We start from the raw sequence: 21,790 nt of genomic DNA on the forward strand, positions 1-21,790 counted from the left end.
GACATCTCAATCAGTGTGGTCGGAGGCGACGTACATTGAGAGCATGTCGCCGAGCGTGCGGTTAAAACATTCTTAGACCATTCGCCTGTGGGTGGTAAGGAGTAGTTTTGCCTTGGAACAGCATGGCACTCTTTGAGAATGGCCTCAACTACTTCCGACAAGAAGACACGCGAACTGCTTCCGATAAGAAGACACGCTACAGTGGTTGTTGGCTGCCAGTGCCAATGCGATACGTACCAGCGGACGTGCTGCCGAGAGAAGTTTGCCCGACATCGAACGAAGAACGAAATTCTTCCAACAGGGACAGCAGCTGGAAGCGCTGGACCGACGTAAGGTTGCCAGCAATGAAGGGACAAATTACATCACCGCGTGATCAATGGCACGGGAAACATTACAGTTTGAGTCACCGGGTGCGTCCAGAACTTGTGCGACTTCGAGGGGCTCCACTCCACCGAGACATTCCCCTCGCACCAATGTACCAATGTGCGGGGATCACCGGGGTCACCAAGATGCCCCAAGCAATCCCTGCAGCTGCCCCACTGAGTTACGCCGAAGCCGCCGCTAGATCTCCGTCCTTCGAAGCGGGCGTGTCGGATACGTATGCTTCCATCATCCCTAGGCCCCGACTGCAGCCCACCATGCAGTCATTTCAGCAGCCACCCCGTCGGTCGCATCCTGCGACATGGACGGGACCTGCCTCGGCGAACCGATGGCGCACACCTGACAATCGGCCCATCTGCTTTGCATGCGGTTATGCCGGTCACGTGGAACGCTACTGCAATCGCGTGTAGCCGCCTCGAGTCGCGTCACCCGCCACCAGCCAGTCCAGCCATGCATTCTACTACCACTGTCACTGTCACCGATGCGCCCACGTTCTGTCGAACGAGAGCAGGAAAGCTAGCCGTCGCAGTACGCGAGGCAAGGGCTGCGACGCTATCGAACTGTAAAAGCCCTCGGCATAGTCCATCAAATGTCATAGACATGTTTGTGGACGGTGTTCGCGCATGTGCCCTTATCGACACTGGAGCCGCCGTAATCATTATGGACGCAAAACTTTGCCGCATACTCCGAAAAGTGATGACGCCACTTTCTGGGATGTCCATCCGTACCGCCAGCTGTCAGAGTATTAGGCCTACAGCAGTATGCACTGCTCGGGTCGTCATTCAGGATGTTCTGTACGACGTCGAGTTCATCATAATTGCTGCGTGTTCTCACGACCTCATCCAGGGATGGGATTTTCTCTCCCGTCCCGACGCCGTAAGTCATTGTGCACCAGCTGCACTAGAACTCTCACCGTTCTCACATTTGACGCCGGAAGACATTCCATCGGCATTGACGAAGATCTTCGTCAGGGACGATACCAATGTGCCTCCAATCTCGTCAATGGATGTGCCAGTCTACTGCACCGGTCGCTCCGACACCATTGCACTCCTTTCGCCAGCTAACCATGTTTTCACTAAGAAAGGGTTGCTGGTACCTTTCGTGACCGCGCAAGTCACTCAGGGCAGCATCACTTTTTATGTTACCAACATATTACTCATCTCCAAGGCTTCGCTACAATAGATAGATAGATAGATAGATAGATAGATAGATAGATAGATAGATAGATAGATAGATAGATAGATAGATAGATAGATAGATAGATAGATAGATAGATATTATAGCAGCCCCACCCTAATATTGGAAACGTTCTTCTACTCATAGAATTACTGAACATGATGTATGTGCACACAAGCTTAGAACGTAGGAATTTGTGTCTGCAGACGCTTTCTTTACGTCACCTATTGCATATATTGCGATAACGATGTTTTTTTAGGTACTTCAGTACTATTTACTGTCCTGTTCCTTTTTTATGTTTGTGATGGTTATATGTTTCATCAGAATTTGCAAACTGTATCTGTATAAAATGATGTTCTCTGATTGTGTCTAAGTTGTGTATGACATGTTATTACAGTTTTTATTTTATGTAATTATTTTTTTTGCGAGACTGTATTTCGGAGGAAAAGCCTCCGTCAGGCTATGTAGCCTTTTGCTTTTGCTTCGTTTTTTTTCTGTTGTACCTACAGAAAAATAAATCAAATATCAAATCTCAAATCTCAAAAAAATTAAGCTGGTTTGTAAAGATCCATCATGGGGCAGGCGTGCGAACACGGAGATACAGAGGAGGCAAAGATTATCAACTAACAAGGCCCGCTGCGGCGGAAAAACAAGGTGACACAGAAACTTATCTGCAGATACGTGTATGTGTAGCGCCACCTGTCAATTCGACACACTTGGTGTCTCTGCGAGAGTTGTCTGTTCAACGTTTCATTTTTTTCTTTATGTAGGTTGCTCGATGGCTGGCTCACGCTGTGTTTCCACTAACATTGACGTACCAGGCTTTAACCGTTGCACTTGATTATTTGTTCTCGTGTCTGTAGGAAACTGCATTCACCTAATTTTGGCGTATATTTACAATCTACAGAACGGAAAGATAGATTAGATGGGGGCCTCCGATTAGCTACCACTTGTGCTCGGTTACCACAGTGACCAGTGTGCCTTAGGTAGAAGGTAAAAGGGACATTTTATACCCCACCTGTACGGCAATCAATAGTTTGTTGGTGTGTATTACGAGACAAGTGTGAGCCCACATTTTTTCTGTTGGCTGCTCATCCTTTCGCTGCACGGCAGCTAGTTTTTCCCTATTCAAGAGGTGCAATAATATCTAATATTACTTCCGCCTAACAACAACGAGAATATTTATTGCATCGTTCTGTTCCACAGCAACCGCCATCTATATCACGACCTACTGTACTCCTGACCTGCCCAGATGTCCCCTCACCAGCGCCCACATTCTAGTTCATACATCCTGCCGCTAGGAACGTAACCTACGATCGTTGTGCCGCTAGTCAACACCTGTTCGCTGACATCAGCTTGTGGTGATGTTTCGCCAGCGCAGAGCGCTCATATTGTGTAATTATTAGGCATAAACGCAAAATTCTTCAGAAATAAGAATACGGAAAGTGAATTGGAACTTTTTTCTTGCAGTTAAAATGACACAGCCGTTATACGCTATGCAAGTCTACGGCTTCTGATGTTAGTCAACCAGTGTGCAGTAAATACTTAACCACACTGTATAGCTCACACGACGCTCCGTCTAAGTTTGCAGAAACAGTCACGTAATGCCGGCAGTTCGTCACAGCATAGAGGCGTTCTTACTCCAGCGCCATCCAAACGGTCGCAGAGTGGCAGACGAACATGTTAGAGGTAGCGCCACCTACGGCCAGCGGTTGAACGAGAGTGGGGACGTGCGCTGCCATAGGAACCCCGCTTTTTGGGCAGGTCAGGAGTACAGTAGGTCGTGATCTATATGAGATGATTTCCTTGCGTTATCCCTGCGCACCCGCTACTTCAATGTTAATGATAATCAATATTTGGGTTTAACGTGCAAAGTCACGATATGATTATGAGGGACGCCGTAGTGGAGTGCTCCGGAAATGTCGACTACATGGGGTTGTAAAACGTGCACTTAAATCTTGTACATCAAGGTCATCAATTGAGTGGGTGATCGCTGTGTGTTATATGTTTCATGACTGGAATATAGCGAGCGCCTTGTTTCAAAGAAAGGAAACACAAGCAACCCAGGAGGTAGTGATTCTTGTGGGACGGAAAGATGCGCCAAATAGGTCATTTCTTTTTAGTGCGCAACATGAGCAGACGAACATGGTAATAAGACAGCGTAAATTAGCTTGCAAATTCCTGATAATGGCTACATGAACTTTGTGAGTCATGAATAAATTCTCAAAATAATATTATTAATAATTGTTGGGGTTTAACCTGCCGAAACCGAATAAATTCTCAAAATACTATACCAACGATGAGTGGAACAAGGAAGTTATGTTGCCTCATTGTTCCCCATGCGAAGCGCCATACAAAGTAAGGCATGATCATGCGAAAAAATATATAATTTTTCGGCCACTAAAAAAGTTCCAAGGAACGTATAAGTCAGCTTTGCTTCGACAATAACCTTGAAGACAGACAGAAAGCATAAGCAAAAAGAGAAAACTAAATTGTCTAGCTCTCATTTTATGCGCCGCTACCTGCAAAGACTCAAATCAGATGTGACCACCGACATGGAAATGTCTGCCATCCGGCTATGGTAGTACCTTTGCGGACGCTAGCACACATTAACGTGCTGCCTGCTCAAGGGTCCGCAAAGTTCAGTGCTTATCGGAAATACACCTGTGCGCCGGTCAGAAATCTCCGGCGGCCGCGCGTGAACGACGCGGGGTTCAACGGATCGGCGGTGGAGTGGTCGCGCTGAAGAGGGGTTTGGGGAGGAGGAATTGTGAGGCGGGGTGCAGAAAGTAGTACCTTGGATTTAGAAGAAAAAAATTCGAAAAACCGCGGAAGAGGTCTCACCTTTTTACTGGAAAACTGCATCGTACCGCCGTCAAGAGTTCGTCGGTTGGAACAATAAAGTAATCCGCCGCTTTGTTCATTGTCTTTACTGTTATATTTACTTGAAGTTAAATTGATGGGCGCAAATACTCCGACAGGGACGCAGAACACAGAATACAGCTATTTTCAGATAATCTTTTTAAGATTAACGAAAATCATATGTGTTGGATGTATCACCCTCGTGCCCATAGTGACTGTTTGCCATTTCAGTCCGCCTGTTCCGAGACTATAGACAGCGATAGTCACTGCTAGTTTGCAGATGGCTATAGATATGTCTGGCCTCCTTACCGTTTAAAAAAGCTTGGAACTACAAATTTATAGGCCTGTCTCGGCGGGTTTCTATTCTTTTGTATTAAGATATGTTTGTGAAGCTTTGCTAAATAAAGTTCGGCATCAAAAGAATAATACTTTCCCCTGAAGCGATAAGAAAATGCGTCCAACCGTCATTGCATACACACACAGAGTAGCTCATCCTTTAAAGAATATGGTTTCTAGTATAACGTACCGGTACTGTCTTCGGCTCCTTGATAACTTTCTCGTTTTTCTGCTCGGATATCATCTATTTGAAGTGCTGAATGAGAAAAAGAACACATGAAGAAAAGCTGAGTCATGGCAAGATATACATCGGCCATACTGGAGGCCTTATTTATGACCATTTATCAGAGCACGCCTCGTCTATCAGAAATGGGACAGGATCTCATTTGCCGTATCAGTACAAGGAACGCACTTGTGAACCATTAAACGACGACGCATGCATTTCACTAAAAAGTAATGAGAAGGTTTCTCGGGAACTTGCCGAAGCTAAGTACACACCGAAATCCCGTTATAGATGCATAAGCGTTCCTTACGCGACCATTTATCTTATTTTTTGTACCTTTCTTGTTGATGTGTGTTCATTAAGGGGTGTTCCTACAAATCACGTTATTTGTAGGAAAAAAAAACGTATGACAGCGCCACTGCTGTGTAACCTGAGCAGGTGCGTAGCACGTGCATCCAGCGATTCCCGTTCGTAGATTTCCCACTGCTTCGTTGACGAAAGCGTCGACGACGCCAGTGTTTGAGGTATGTTAGGTTTTCCTGGCACGAGCAGAATCTTGTTAGCGTGATTCGAAAACTCGGTGAGCGACATGCGCGCTACTTTTTGCTGTGTTTTGTCGACGACTCCGTTCTTGTTACGGCAATTAAGATATGCGTCATCTGCAGCGAGTTCCGTCATGTTGTTTCCCCCTTCATTTTTTGCGTCGCAGTGCCGGCGGCGAACCACAGAAGCAGGGCATTCACTTGCCCGACGAGGCGGTGGCGCCCTCTCTTGTGTGCCGCCGGAGTCAGTCGAGTGCCTCCGAAATGTTTCTAGCAATTTTAGGTTAAACATCGAAATTATTTCTTGGTTGTTTCTGTGACTAATATATTTTAGACCTTGTTCGTTCATGTTGACCCGGTTTTGAGCAATGCTAGCCTGGTTATGGCCTCTATAGAGCGATTTATTCTGAGCGTGGTCACGCAACATGAGATGTATGAATGAACGAAAATTCGGGCCTCTAAAGTGCTCCGCACTTAGAATAAACTTACTTGCGAGTGCGCGCCAATCCGCGTCCTGTGTTCTTCGTACCTGTCTGAGTATTTCAATTGGTGAATTAAACTTCAGCTATGTACCAATTAGCCCGACAGGTTAATTACTCATGGTTGCGGTTTAACGTCTGAAAACTACGATATGATCATGAAAGATGCCGTTGTAGAGGACTCCGGAAATTTAGAGCACTCCGTGTTCTTTAACGTGCCTCTAAATCTAAGTACCTGGGCCTCTAACATGGAAATTAGTCCGATAGCAGCCACTACGAAGCTATATGTGGTGTTATTTCTTTCAGAAGAGTTAAGTCCACTTGAAGTGATACATCGATAAATACGGTTTTTCGCTCCTGCTGCTGCTGCTGAGCGGCGTGGCGCTGAAGATGGGGGGAAGGGGAGAGTGGGTGTATCGTAGAGCTTGGAGGGGGGTGCAGAAAGTAGTACCCTGGATTTAGAAAAAAGAATAGAAAAAACTGTGGAAACGGGCTGCCTTTTTCTGGAGAGCTGTATCATCTCCGCTGTGAAGATTTCGTCCGTTGGAACAATAAAATAGACGGTTGTTCTGTCCATTGTCTACTGCTATACTTATTTGAAGTGGAATTGGCTGGCGAAAGTACTCAGACAGGCACGAATCACATAGGATAGTGCAATTTTTGATATTCTTTTAACGCAAACCATGTGTGTTAAATGTGTCATCCTCGTGCATCAAAAATATTTTCGCCATTGTGCTCAACGTCATCAAACACAGTGATAGTCACTGCTAGTTTGCATATGGCGCCAAATGTCTTATTCCAACGGTGTTCGAAAAGGCTCGCCAAATTTCTAGGCATGGTTCTGGCACGTTTCCCTTTCTTTGTATTAGCATATGTTGGCGAAGCTGGTCTAACGAAAGTTATGCATGAAGAGAACGATGCTTTCGAAGGAAGCGGTAACGAAGCGTCCAATTCTCGTTTCTCTGGTAAAAAGAGTAGCTCATTTTTCTGAAGAATATGGCTTCTAGGTACAACGTACCGGTGGTGGCTTCGGCTCCTGGAGAAACTTCTCGCTCTTCTGCTAGGGTGGTCTCTAATTCAGGTTCTGAATCTGAAAAACAACACAGGAAGAAAACGTGTTTCAGCGAATGTTCAAAAGGTGTTGTGCCAAAATTCCGCTCAGCTGGGGCAAATATACATGGGGCAAACTGGCCGCAAAAGGCTTGCAACTACAAATTTCCTGGCATGTTTCGGCGCGTTTCCCTTACTTTGTATTAGCATATGTTGGCGAAGCAGCGCTAACGAATGTTCAGTGTGAAGAGAACGATGCTTTCCAAGGAAGCGATAAGCAAGCGTCCAATCCTCGTTCCTCTGGTACACACAGTAGTAGCTCATTTTTTTGAAGAATATGGCTTCTGTGTACAACATACCAGCGGTATCTTCGGCTCCTGGAGCAATATCTCGCTTTTCATCTCGGGTGTGTTCTAATTCACGTTCTGAATCTGAAAAAGAACACAGGAAGAAAACATGTTTCAGCGAATGTTCAAACGGTGTTGTGCCAAAATTCCGCTCAGCTGGGGCAAATATACATGGGGCAAACTGGCCGCAACAGGCTTGCAACTACAAATTTCCTGGCATGCTTCGGCGCGTTTCCCTTACTTTGTATTAGCATATGTTGGCGAAGCAGCGCTAACGAATATTCAGTGTGAAGAGAACGATGCTTTCCAAGGAAGCGATAAGCAAGCGTCTAATCCTCGTTCCTCTGGTACACACAGTAGTAGCTCATTTTTTTGAAGAATATGGCTTCTGTGTACAACATACTAGCGGTATCTTCGGCTCCTGGAGCAATATCTCGCTTTTCATCTCGGGTGTGTTCTAATTCACGTTCTGAATCTGAAAAAGAACACAGGAAGAAAACGTGTTTCAGCGAATGTTCAAACGGTGTTGTGTTTAGCAGAGCACGCCTCGTTCATCAGAAATGGGACAGGATCTCTTTTGCCTTATCAATATAACGAATGCACGTGTAAAACAATGCTGGACAACGCATGCATTTTACAGAAATTTAAAGACCAAGTTGAGTTGAGCTCAATAAACTTTATTTGCAAAACGGTTGGCTCGCGAACTGGCTGAGGATTTGTACACACCGAAATTGACTTAGCGTGGTATCAGCGTTTCTTACGTGACCATTTATTAGATTGTGCGTAGCTTTCTGGGTGATAGTACTTGCTGGAGCGGTGTTTCTACAAATCATATTATTTTCTTTGGTTTTGTAGGCATGCTTGAGTGGTGTGAAGCGATTGCGCTCCAATCCGCGTACCGTCTTCTTCGTCCCTGTCAGAGTATTTCAGTCGGTCAAGTCAACTTCAGCTTTATAGAAACTATTCCGACAGCATAATTATTGATTGTTGGGGTTTAACTTCCCAAAACAATGATATGTTTATCAGGGATGCCGTAGTGCATGACTCCGGATATTTCGATCACCTGCTTTTCTTCAACATAGACCTAAATCTAAGTACACGGGCCTGTAGCATTTTCGCCTCCATCGAAAGTAGCCCGACAGCACACACTTAGTGCTACATGTGGCGTTCTTTTTTTTAGGAGTTACGTCCACTTGATGTGAACCAGAGAAAAATGCAGTTTTTTGCTGCTGCTAAGCGCTGTGGCGCTGAAAATTGGGGGGGGGGGGGTAATATTATAAAGCAGGGGGCGGCGCGCACGAACCGTGGAAGCGGGCTCGCCTTTTTTGAAGAGGTGCGTCCACCCCGCTGTGAAGGGTTCGTACATTGGACCAACAAAATAAAGTGGCGCATTGTTCATTGTCTTTAGTGCTATATTTATTCGAAGAGACTGGCGCAAACGCTCAAACAGGGAGGAAGAACACAGGATACGGCATTTTTAGATATTGTTTTCCCGATTAGCGAAAATCGTGTGTATTGGATGTATCACCCTCGTGCCCAAAAAGAATTTTTGCCATTGCGCTCCACCCATTCAAAAACTAAGAGAACGAGAGTCACTGCTAATTTTCAGATGGCGATAAATACGTATTGTCCCCATGCTGTTCCAAGAAAGTTTGGAACTACAAATCGCTAGGCATGTCTCAGCGGGTTTCGATTCCGTTGTATTATGATATGTTTGCGAAGGTTTACAAAGCAAAGTTTGGCGTGAAGACAATGATGCTTTCCAAGGAAGCAATAAGAAAATGCGTCCAATCGCCAATTCTTGCGTACACAGGGTATCTCATTTTTTCAAGAATACGACTTATAGGTGTAACGTACCGGAGGTCTCTTCGGCTCTATGGAAACTTTCTAGTTTTTCTGCTCGGGTGACCTCGACTTCATGTCCTGAATGCGAAGAAGAACAGAGGAATAAAACACGTTTCTACAAATGTTCAAATGGTGTTCTGAACAGTACTACGCTGAGCTGAGGCAAAAGATACATCAGCCAAACTGGCAAACTGGCGATCTGATAATGAGAGGCGCCATAGTGGAGGGACGCAAATAAAATAAATATTAAAAACCTTCAGTTCGAGCGAGAATTGAATTCAGGCCTGCTACGTGGGAAGCAGGCGTTGTACCACAGAACCGCGCCATTTTTTTGTTTTATGTTATTGATTACAATGCCTAATAACAAATAACAGATTATATAACTCAGTGTTGCATTGAGTCAGCGACAACAATCGCACAAGTACTACTACACAAGTATTCAAAGGCTAACATGCATGCAATGTTCAAGTCCAGAAAAAACAAGGAACGTTCTTCAAAATCTTATCAGAAGGTGGCTGGTAAGCTTGAAGCTACTACGCACAAAAGAAAAAAAAATTCACCATCTCCCACTAATGGGAACCATGTGGGGATGCGAAGGAGCGCATGGGCCAACTTAAAGTTCCGTTCATCACGGGCACCTTGCCCGATGTTAACGCGTCCTTGTATGTGGAGCACACTAGGCATTCACTGCAGTTGCTGTTGCTGTTACTCCTCCCGAACTCTTGTTGGAGCACGCCACGCGGGTTCATCGCGTGTCTGCAGAATCTCGTTCCCCAATGCCATCACGTGATTGGTGAAAGAGCGTAAGGGGGAGATGCCACAGCATCTTATCCAGCCCTTTACACAGGCCCGAACGCGCTGACGCGTTCCAGAGCGTTCTGGCTAGGATACAACGCGTTGGTTCATCGCGCGTCTGCAGAATCTCGTTCGCCGGCGCCATCACCTGAATGCTGAGAGAGTTTAAGGGCGAGAGGCCACAACGTCTTACCCAGCCCCTTGCACAGGCCCGAACGCGCTAGCGCGTGCCCGAACACGTGGTTTTGTCTGCGTTACGCCAAGCTAGGACAGCATACGGCAGCCCGGGCCCCTAAAGTGCTCTGCACGTATCATCAAGGTGGTCGAAGATCAAGATGAAGAAGACTTCTCCTTGGCGCGAGCGTGCGCTCAATATGTTACAGATGGCTATGGTAGGTTTTAGAAAGCGGACGGTCGCCAACGGAACTACGGACAAAGCCCAGCGCAAAAGCTACTTCGCGTCAAAAAAACACTAATGATGTCATATAGCTGGAGGAGTCTCCTTAACGCATATAATATTGCGTGGCAGAAGCAAAGCATGGCTGCATGTGTCAAAGCATGTGAATTGCGAACGAGTGGGTGTTTTAAAGGCCCACTGATTGCATCGCGCTCAGACATATTTAATCATCATCAGCAGCAAAAACTCGAGCAAAGTGAGCAGCTGTGTAGGTTCGCGTGTTGCCTTACGCACGCGTATTGGGACCTTCGCTGATTCGCAGAAGGAAGAATTATCTCGTAGTGCACATTTAGGCAATCTAGGATAGTTTGAAACGACCAATGTTAAGCGCACAGACGTTCGTTTTCTTGCGGCATGGTTGAGGCATCCACGTGAAAACCGAAGCGAGGCTAGCAACTGAGAAGGCGATGTGCACGGGGCCCGATTACGCTATCGAGTTCTATGCTTGATGGCGAAGGTGAATCAGGAATAACCCCATTTTGATTACAAACATTTGAAATATGATAGACACTTAATCATGCTCTAGGTTTCCCTGAAATTTAGCGCAGTGTTGGTTTCTTGATTTCGCTATTTTAGAAAAAAAAGCGCCAAATCTTTATTTATTGATTTACACGAGTAAAAATGAAAGGAACAAACATGCGTAAACATAGCGATATATTTATTAATTTCAGTTGTCTATGTACAGTGCAGTAGGTACAAGACTCCAAAAATATACTATCCCAGTAAGTTGGGACGTCACCCTTCAATCCTGGAGGACGCAGCGGGGTAGAGTTCATGCAATCCTCATGAGACTTCTCGAGGAGAGAAAGATAGGACAACTTCTGAGGACGTGATGTATTTTATGTGCAGATTCCCCGTTGGCATTAAAAGAAAAGAAAAAGGAAACGTCAGGCCTGCGCGGAAAGCGCAGCACAGTCACAGCGAAAGCTGGAAGAGCGGCATTTCGAGAGCCCGTCATAAACTCTCTTGGGGCTACTAATACAAGTACACTAGCAACGTACCCACTACGCCACAAATCATAATTTTTGTGAAGTTGGGAAGCACCCACGACAACATTATCAGTCGTTCTAATAGAGAGAAGCGAGGTACAATCTGTAAGGCATTATGTGCACTTTCTTGATGCGACGGCTGATAACGATGAAGAATTATGGCTGAGTCTTTAAGCACCCACTTGTTATGTCATTCGCATTGTGTGACGCCCGGTCGTTATTTAACTCTCCTACCACCCTGTATAACATATGTCAGAGAGAGAGAGAGAGAGAGGGAAATAACTTTATTGAGACCCTCAGGAAATGGATCATGGGAGCTTTATTGGCTTCCTCGGCAACCAATAGAAGTGCACTTGCGAAGAACACACTGCGCTAGAAATGATCAAAATTTTTGTGAAGTAGGGAAGCAGCCACTATACAATTTTTCATCATTCTGCGGAGGATCGTGGTATCCGCTACACACCTGTAAGTCATTATGCGCGCTTTGTTGATGCTGTGGCTGATGACGACGAAGAATTATGGCAGAGCCCTTTGTAATGGGTTGCAAGCATTCAACAACCCACTCGTGGCGCAATTCGCATTGTGTGACGCCTGGTTACAGCATTCGCGTTGTGTGACGCTTGGTTGTTATTTTACTCTTCCACGGCGGCGGCAGCGGCGGACAACTAAGGCGCCAAAAACGGCCTTTCTTGTGATCTCATAACAGATTTCGCTGTAAAACGGCGGTGCGCTGCAATTACTGCTCTGCGGCCGCATCGGTATAACTCTTGGCACTTGGGTGACGGCCAGAGCAGAACAGGTGGCGGTGGTGGCAAGAGCGGCGGCGCCTAAGTGTAATCACAAATGCCTATTGTACAGGTATTGTTTATGCAACATTTTTCTTCCGCAAAAAATGTAAGCGCAAAAGCATCGGCATAGCAGATTGATGTACCCGATAAAATCTGATCGGTTATTATGACAAAATATGATCGGTAATTATATTACAGCGTTTGGAATTTACATATTACGGAAGGTTCTATAGATGCATATAAAAACTGAACTGGCCCTCCATAATCGGCCGTATGTGTAAGTTTCAAATGGCTACCGGCAAAGCAGACTAGTTGGAGATTTTACTAGCCACAATGTAAGGCGCCATACAGTGTGGTGCGCCGCATGCATCGTAGAGCCACCGCTCGAAGGAGGCACCATTCCGCGCAGTGAAGCCATTGCCTCAGGAAAAAGGTCTGGCGGAGCGCAGCCGCTAGCGTTTATAAGAGCCCAGACATGGCGCTGGGGTTTCAACGAGAAAGCGGATGGGACTATGGAACGTCGCTATGGGCAATTGCTAATGTTCAGCATACTAGAAGAGACAGCTTCAATGATTGTGTGAACAAACACCGAGAAGAACAAGGAAGAAATATTGTCTGCAATTTGTTTGAGCTGTATCTAATGGCTGAGATGCGGTCCTGTACAAAGTGGTTGCAGTCAGAGACGGCATATGTTTAAACGTTTGGCTGAGTTCCCAATGTTCACGTTTTGTTTTCGCAATGATACCCGAAGGTTCCGTTTGAGTCCCCAGATACCCAGGCGGGCTTTTGGCTCAATGTCACTCGAAGGCCTTCGATAACGGGTGCTGAAAGTATTTTATGCTTCAAACAGAGGAATCGAGAGCGAACATCATTGCCTGACACATGAGCACACATGCATAGGAGCTGAGAATAATTCATTTACAAAGACGGTAGATTGTTTGCCACTTCAGCGGTTTTCCGCTTCAGTAGATTCTCCGCCACTTTATACGGTTCAAGTGTCTTTTGATCACAAATGAATGCTCCGTATTTGCTGAAGTGTGTGAAGCGTTATGCCGAAACGAAATGTGCATGAACTGTGCATACGCTGACTAAAATGCAGCGATGTCAGAGCTTGCTGACAGTTAAAGAAACACGCTTTCATTTTTTGCACAGCAGAGCTCTGCAGACGCCTCCTTTATCACTAATTTACATTTTGTCGCTAGTGGCGTGAAGAGCACAATATTTTCTTAAAAACGAATATCGCCTGACCATTTCCACCAACAATCATGCACTAATTCTATGATTCAAGCTATACAGGTGCGTGATGTTCACTCAGTTTTATGCGATCAAATTATTGTTGCTATCAACAGAAACAAGCAAAGTCATAGAAACGAAGCCATCTTACCAGGTTTGCAACAAACATATCCCTTTCCGCAACCAAAAATCCACGACTGCCTATCTTCGGGGCAGTCACTTTTTAACTCACACTCGTTACGGCCAAGATGACATAAAAAAGGTACTTTGAATGCTGCAATAGGTAAAACAATTGCTATTACTGCATACTCTGCGTGAAGAAAACATTCATATAACATTGCCAATCAAGTTGCCAGTGCACACTATGTAGGCTATCACGGCCAAAAGGTGGTGTACAGCAAGGTTAAAAATTTAATGGTCATTTACTATGCGAAGGTGGATGGCGAGGGTAGCTGAGTAGTACAAGGCACAGCAGTGAGACAGAATTTTGAGGTAGGGCAAAGAAAGCCCCTGTCGATTTCAGCGCACCCTCACCGAAACTACATCGACCTTGATTGCGTGCGCCAAAAGTGCAGCGCGCTATTTGCCTCTTTATTTATATATTTTATTTGTTCATTCATATACTTATTTATACATGTGCATTTAGTGATTACCGCTTTTTCTCTCTTTTTTTGCTCAATTTATGTGTCTCATACCTGCTAGGTATTTTTTTGTTAAAAGGGCAACTTCGCGGAGCTACAAATGACCTAGTTACATGCTGCTTCACAGTAAAAACAAAATGGCGACGGAGGAGATGCTAGGAGAATGTAGGATTACGTTAGCTCTGCCGCACTTTTTGGCTCCGTGTAATGTTTCACTTGAATTGGATATTTCCCCTAAATTCCTACGCAAATATTACCTGATACCTGACTTGTTTTACATGTGTAATATTTATGTCAGAACGCAAGTGAAATATGTTCCGTAAAAATCTATGGCTGCGAGTCCCACTTGGTCATTTGAGTGTGACCTGGATATAAAAACTATTGCAATTAATTTGAAAGCATTACAATGCGTTTTTACTATATAAAAGTGCATAACGCTTATATGAAGTTCGGCGCTTTGAACTACTTCTGTAATTCCTTACTGGAAATATTGACAGCCATCGTGGCTCTCCGCTGTATCATGCTTGGTGAATTTATCAAAGTCACCTCTTCACTGTAAATCAAGCCATCGACACAAAAGGTTTTCATGAGCATTTCTGTTTATTTTTTAACAGCGAAGCCGTTTAGCAAATCGTTCCTTGTGAGTCGATGGCAGAAAACAATCACCATCTTAACGAGTATACGCTGTTCTGCTGCCAACCCCAAAATTATCATCATCATAAACGGCGATGTGCCACAGAAATTCGGTAAACCTCTCTCCTCACCACTGTACCCTCAAAAAGGAACAAGACAACAGTTAGGCCTACAAATGGCTGCAAAGTGACGGTGGCGAGGCGAATACCCCTAGTACATACAACGAGATAATACTATAGGGAACGGGAAAGGCAACCGCGGCTTCGAGAAGACCGAGAAGCGATGGAAGGCCTACGCCAACGACGACGTGCCCGTAGATCTATGAGAGGTGCGAACGCTCGGTTTCAGCGCGAGGCTCTGTCTCTGGAGCTCGGATACCCTTGTCGTGTCTGTGACTGTCGGTGGTTTAACTAGAACCTCTCTGCGCTGAGAATCAACGTAAAAGCAACCTAGCATCGCCTAGCTAGCTTGTTTGTCACCTAGCATCTACTTGTTAAGAAGCAACCAGGTTACTCATTAGAATCGGCCCGTTTCATTGTTTCAAGCCTTGCGCGACTGAGCGCAAGCTTCGCCAAACTATTTATTTTATTGCGATAGCAATTATATGGACAGTCTCGGCTGATTTTTGCCGTCGCCGTCGCCGTCGCCGCCGTCATGCTGCGTATATGTATAAGTATGTATATATACATCAATATCCCAAAGAAAAATAAATAAGAAAAAATGCTTTCGAAGCGCGGAATCGAACCAACGACCTCTGAATTCGCAGCGCGGTGCGCTAAGCACTACTCCACAAAGCGTACATCCCTGAGGTAGCTAACGGCGAGCGTTATATACACACCCTTTACCGTTTGCAGTCCTCCGAGACGGAGGCGCTTATAAGCATTTCTTCATTACCAGCGAGATGGCGCTAGGAGTGCGTCGGGCGTAGGAAGCCTACATGACCGCCCGTTTTTAGGGTGGAGACAATAAGTGCCTTCAAGAAACTCAGCCAAAACCAGCGGGCAATGGGACACGCTGTTGCCAGCTTCCACCAAAGTCAGCATATTTTTCTGTGCGCCGCCATATTGGGGCCAGACGCCGCTCCCTCCAGCTACGCGAAGCACTCTTGCTCTCCACAAGGGTTAATCTTGATCTGCACGGTTAGCAGTGACTTGCCGTGTATTCGAAGGCCATTTTCCAGGCGAAAGGTTTATTAAGGCGAAAGCCTTAGATGCATCCAACGCGAAATGTAACCGTCGTTGGCGTCCAGCATCGGCGTCAACACGAGCGGTACATCAATTAGCAATACCATGGTATGACACCAAAGTATGCCGTCATCATGAGAATCACTATGACGTAACACGTATGATGATGTTGCCACACACTGTCGGCGGCGGTGTCAACAAAAATGATTCAAGAAAACGGAATAACGGTAGGCCAGAGGTCACGTGCTGGATAGGTGAATGCATGCAAGCCGACGGCGCATCGAAAGTCGCATGACCTGAATGTCAATCGATGTCATCAAGGAGCCGACCGTGTGACGTCATCATGAAGTCATAGAGCTCCGAAATTTGTGACGTGATCATAACGTTTCATGATGAGTTCATCACATGACCTCACATGATAACGTCATCACACGCCATCGTCGCTTGGTGAAACGTGTGCCCACCTCGGAGGCAATGCTTAACAGCGAGTTGAAAATAAAAAGTTGCAAGCCTATGATCGCGGAGGCAATGCAAAAGCACGTTAAGTGCAGAAACCTTCCGGGGTAAGGATAAATATAATCGAGCGAAATGAGAAGGCTTTCTGTTTCATGTCATCTTAGGCAAAGGTATAAGGGGCCCTATGGCGACATAATACTGAGGTTACGCTGACGCGAACTCACGCAAGGGAGGCAACAGCAAAGACTAGCGAGCGTGTCTAGGTACGGACGCGCGGACGCGTCCCGTTTGTAGGCTTCCTACTCGCAATGCGTGGACGTAGCAACGACAACTTCGGTTATCTACGCATTCGCGAACAACGTGAAAGGCATATAACGTGTGCTGCAGCAAAAAACAGTGAACTAAATACGCAGTATTCAGAGAGCAAATACGAGACGCACTGTCCCAGCCGCCTCGCTTCAATTGAGCCAACCAGAGTTGTCGTCGGCCAGGGCTCGCTGGGAAGCGCAACATTCGCACGCCCTTTCTGTTGTGGTTAGTGCAGAGCGGTACGCAGCATCCAGGGCTTCACCGGCAGCGTTTAACACGCTACCGCAACGCTCGACGCCGTATTGTCGAGAACTAAACGCAACCGGGAGTAGACGCAGTGCGGGCACCAAGGTGCATAGTATTCTGTGCGCCGCCATATTGGGGCCAGCCGCCGCTGCCAGCGCGGCGTTGCTGTCTGGCAACACTGTGTTTTGACGGGCGGCGGTGCGTTGGCGGCACGTAGTGGGTCAAAGGCTGACATCACCTAAAACGGCCGGGTCATGTAGGTTCCCTAGTCGGGCGCTCTCTCGCTTCTTATATTTGCGCAGGGAGAACCTTGACCTTCCGCTGTCTGCTCGCGCGGGCGCTCGAACAAGCTACCGCTGTGTTCATGATTCTCAGCAGATGGAGCTACGTGGTAGCTCTCACCACGCGTCGCGTACGTGTAGCTAAAAGCGTTTCAGATGTCATGCACGTAACGTACGTGTACTTTTCACGTTTGCGTATGAGAAGTCCCTACGTACGTGAAATAGCTGCCGGGTAGTGATGGACGCACGGTAGCTGCAGCGCGTCCATCACGGGCCGCTCTTCTTGCTATCGAATTCATTGCTTAGCCCTTGCGGAGAAACTGTGACTTTTTTTGTTTACTTATTTATAGATGGATGTTCGGAGCATCTCATTTCATAGGGGGTGGCGGCAAGGGCTGCCTATTTAAAGCACCTGCAGCACCAGAATGCAGTATTGCAAATGGAAATAGACAGGGTATGGGTTATGGTCGGACAAATACACAAGTGAACCAACGACACTGACACCACAACAGAACTACAAGAAAAAGATAATGCCGCTATACACCTAATAGAAAACTATCTACCTCAGTACAGCAATGAGTTATTTGCTGTGGTCGCTGATTCCTTTAGGTAATACTTCCTTGGAAAAACTTATAGTGAAGGGTATTTGTTGTAGCGTTGATTTCTTTTATTTTCAATGTATTATCACTTCTATGAGATAAGAAATGAGGTGGAAGAGGTGGGGGCGTAAAACGTTAGTTTACTTGTCTGTTTTAACCATGCCGCGATAAATTTTGAAAAGCATTTCTCATCGCGTGTATTTCGAGGCAGGTGGTTAATTGTTCCCACTTCAAGCTATACTTAAATGCAATGAGATAAAAATTACAGACAAATGGACGAGCGCGGCTTTGTACGCGTTCGAGCATACCAGGCAGAGGTTTAGTTTGGCGGTCCTAGGCCATTCAGACGCGGTCTAGTAGAGATCTTACGTTCGAGAAGTAATGTAGTTTTATAATTTTGAGAGAATCTAAACAAAACATTATCTTTCTAGGACATTCATGAAACCTTCTTTGTGAAACCTCGTAGGTATACGGCCTGTATTTTTACTCAAAGTAAGCGCTCTTTGCACACTTATACTTACAAGCCTGTTAGTTCGAGCGCATACCTTACGCTTGGGTTCCGTTATCGCCAGCGAGACTGTCGCAATGGTTTTATCCAAATCTACTAGATCGAATGTGTGTATCTGGTATGGGAAAGCGAATATTTTAAATTTTGAATGCGCATTGAATACAAGTAGGGCAGAACACCGCCTTCGAATAGCGACTCGAATATGGAATACGTGCGCGATGTTAAAAATGTTTAAAAGCTACGAGTAAAACAGAATACATTAGTAGCTTTAATATTAATTAATCAAACATTTCACTACGCTGCCACGCATTGAAGATATTTTTGGTAATGTACTCATACAGGTTTTATGCAGAAAAATTACCTGCCTAATATGTTTACAGGACAAGTGCTATATAAGCGCTGTAACAACATATCTAAAATTTAAAAAAAAAAAAACATACTGCCTTAGAAGTCGCATGGCAGATACAACGTGAGGCGCCAACCTAGCGAGCATAACTGACCGGTTGAAGTAAAAAAGCAAGCACCACATGATTTGACAAATTTTGTATCTGCAAGGCAGGAAATCATCTTGCACCCCGTGCATTTGTTTGTAGCGTGCACAGTAACTTTCCATCTGTCAGAAGCTACCGGTGCATATTATGGACGCGATAGTAGCGCACACAGAAAAACAGCTGAGGATCTTCGGGCTCTTGCTTCCGTGCGCCCGCGGCGCGCGCTCGCCCGCCGCTATAGCTCAGTTCAGGAGCGGGTGTCAGCAAGTAAAAATATTCCTGCTGTTCACTGCCTCCGTGTACTCTTTGAGGGCTCTGGCCGACTGTTTGCATTGAGCCCACAATATAATGACTATAGATGGCGTTCCATTGCGGACACCGAAGCCGAATATTGTAGTCATGTGGCGAGAATTAATAGCGTTCGCCTATTTAGAGGAGTAATGGGTGACGTCGCATAATAGAGGAATAATTAGGAGTGAACTGCATCATATTTTGCGTGTAAAAAAATTGTTCCATCATGCACTAAGCCGCCCAAGGCTGGGTCACTGCAGCACTGGTGGGCACCTAACTGGTCCTGGCTTGGCGAGACTTTTAGCCTGTCACCTCTCTCTTTCCCACTCTCTGATATACACGTCGTATTATATATATATATATATATATATATACACTGTATCCTATATATTATAAATGGCTATGCTCGTTCTCTTTTTTTTTCTGTCTGTTTCTTTCTATTTCTCTCCCTGTCATTCCTTCTCTGTACTCATACTCCCCTTCTCCTTTCCATCCTCATTACCCCACCTTCTCTTTCCCACCCCTGTGCTATACTATACTATACAAGGCTGCCAGCGTGCATGTCATGTTCTGCTATGTTCTGCCATGTACTCCTGGCGTAACTGAATAGCCGAGTGGTTAGGATGTTCGTCTTGTCATTGTGGGGACGTGGGAAGAATTTCTGTCTTCTCTTTCTTTCTACCTATCTGTACTCGTTCTGTCGACCATCTGATTTATTGCATCTCACCCCGGACAAATCGGCGGACGTGCTCGCACGGCAAGCCGATGAGTAAGAAGAGGAAGGCGGTGAAGAAGAGGGTGAAGAGAGTGCGCGCCTGTTCATTATGATAATAACTCTCAATCTAAGACACACGGCAAACAGCGACCATAACATTTCAGCTGTTATAAGACATGTGTCGCACCAGAGCCTACAATGTGATGTTCCTCAAGATATTCGCTTCTTTCTAGTCCCGCCTGTGCCGAAATGGGCTATCGCTTTTTGTCATCTCAGGCCGGGGACAAAGCATCAGGTATGATCTCTCTTTATTCTTGAGATCAGCTGTGTTTATTTAGCCATGTCTGGGAAGCATTGTCTCCGAAAGTTTGAGAATGAAGCTTGGAAACACCGCAATATACCGACGAATACTTTGCTCTCGAAGCTTCAGAGCGTAAATATAAAGGCGTAGGATTCGACTTACGGGTTACAAAACAATAGACGACGACGTGATCAATTGGAGACGGATGGCAACTGCGTCCGCAGGTGCCACCACGGTGACTTTTTTTCCTGACGCTGCCGTCTGCCCGGTTTTCTTTTTGTCCAACACGTGTGCTCAAACGCTATGGGGACGCCAAGGAGACGACGCGGCGCGGATGGAGACATATTCAGCAGCGCTGCCCAAGACCACAGCACGGGGAAGGCCACGGTGCGGTAGCGCCACCTTGTTTGGATTGACAAAAACTAGTTGCGGAAAATCGTCCATAGAACTGGCCCCTGCTAACCTAGTTCCCCTTTTCTTTGGTACGTACTCTAAGAACTGCAACCAGACTGGGTCTTGTGTTGGAAGTGTTGGCACATACGCCTGAGTTTTGAGTGCTCATCTTGACTCCCATCTTCGGCTTGTGTGTTTGTGTGTCATATGTCTGTCTGGATGGAATAAATGCCGCAGGTAAGAGAAAATAGGGGCCAAAAAAGTGACACTCGGCATCTGAGCTTGAAGACTTGAAGGACACCATGGCCAGTGTTTGTCGTGACGGAGCTACTGTGTAACATACCATAACTTCTGCCAATGGGAATCGAACGTGTACTTCCATAGTTCTGGGTTCGGTTCCCACCGACGCAAAGCGTGATTTTTCGACGAATTCATTCCAATTTACGACACAATTACTCCATTACAGTTAAAGACAGCAACTAGTCTGCATTAAGCTTCCCGTCGTCTAACTGTTTATCGGATATATTCGGTTTTATCTAACAAAGGAGCCAATCCGAAAAATAATTCCCCCAGTTTCGTTCATCTATATGTAAACGAATATATTTTTAAAAGACGCACAATATTTATCTGCAGATCAATACTCACAGAAACCCCAAAGGCCTCGTTCGCTTATACTGTCGTCCCTCGCCGAAACGCTCGGAATACTTGCTTGCGGAGCTTCGTCGATTTGATTATTCAGCTTTCTCGCTTCTGCGAAGATCTCTAGGTCTCCCGTTGCTGTAAGAAATTGACAAATGATTATTCACCCTATAATCTAAGAATCTTATTTGGTTAGCGCTCGTCTGTGAGAACTCGGGCTATCCCTGTCATACCGTAAACACACGTAGTGGGACACGAAATCTTTACGTTGGCTTCCCAGGCACGGATACATTTTATTGTGATAAGGGTAATATCGGCACTCCAGGAGCATTGCTGCGGTCACCGTCGCCATAAGCTGCCGTATAAAGTCGGAGGGCGATAACACCGCACAGGGCGTACTATGCAAAAATGTGCCAGTGCAGCCGAAGACAGCGACTCAAGCGGATAGGAAGCACCGTGGCAGCGAAAGATATGTTTGTCTCCAAGCAAATGAGTTCGATTCCACAGTTTCTGGGATTTCTTTATTTTATCTATTTTACATTGTGAGAGGGTTATTTCAGGATGTACCTGTATGTTTTCTGCCGAAGCACCTGTATGTTG

The 21,790-nt window shown here is 45.8% G+C and overlaps 1 protein-coding gene across 1 annotated transcript in view; it reads right to left on the reverse strand.

Annotated features, from left to right (window-relative positions):
• Nucleotides 1-21,790, reverse strand: part of LOC119381886 (uncharacterized) — a 35,980-nt gene that overhangs the window by 4,953 nt on the left and 9,237 nt on the right. Inside the window, exons 2-8 of the mRNA XM_037649638.2 lie at nucleotides 21,197-21,328; nucleotides 13,655-13,777; nucleotides 9,254-9,319; nucleotides 7,409-7,480; nucleotides 7,018-7,089; nucleotides 4,946-5,011; nucleotides 2,186-2,193 (exon numbers count right to left, since the gene is read on the reverse strand). Of these exons, the coding sequence (XP_037505566.1) occupies nucleotides 2,186-2,193; nucleotides 4,946-5,011; nucleotides 7,018-7,089; nucleotides 7,409-7,480; nucleotides 9,254-9,319; nucleotides 13,655-13,777; nucleotides 21,197-21,328 (539 nt within the window). The remainder of the gene's footprint in view (nucleotides 1-2,185; nucleotides 2,194-4,945; nucleotides 5,012-7,017; nucleotides 7,090-7,408; nucleotides 7,481-9,253; nucleotides 9,320-13,654; nucleotides 13,778-21,196; nucleotides 21,329-21,790) is intronic.

Source organism: Rhipicephalus sanguineus, chromosome 2 (genome assembly GCF_013339695.2).
Source record: "Rhipicephalus sanguineus isolate Rsan-2018 chromosome 2, BIME_Rsan_1.4, whole genome shotgun sequence".
Classification (NCBI taxonomy): domain Eukaryota; kingdom Metazoa; phylum Arthropoda; class Arachnida; order Ixodida; family Ixodidae; genus Rhipicephalus; species Rhipicephalus sanguineus.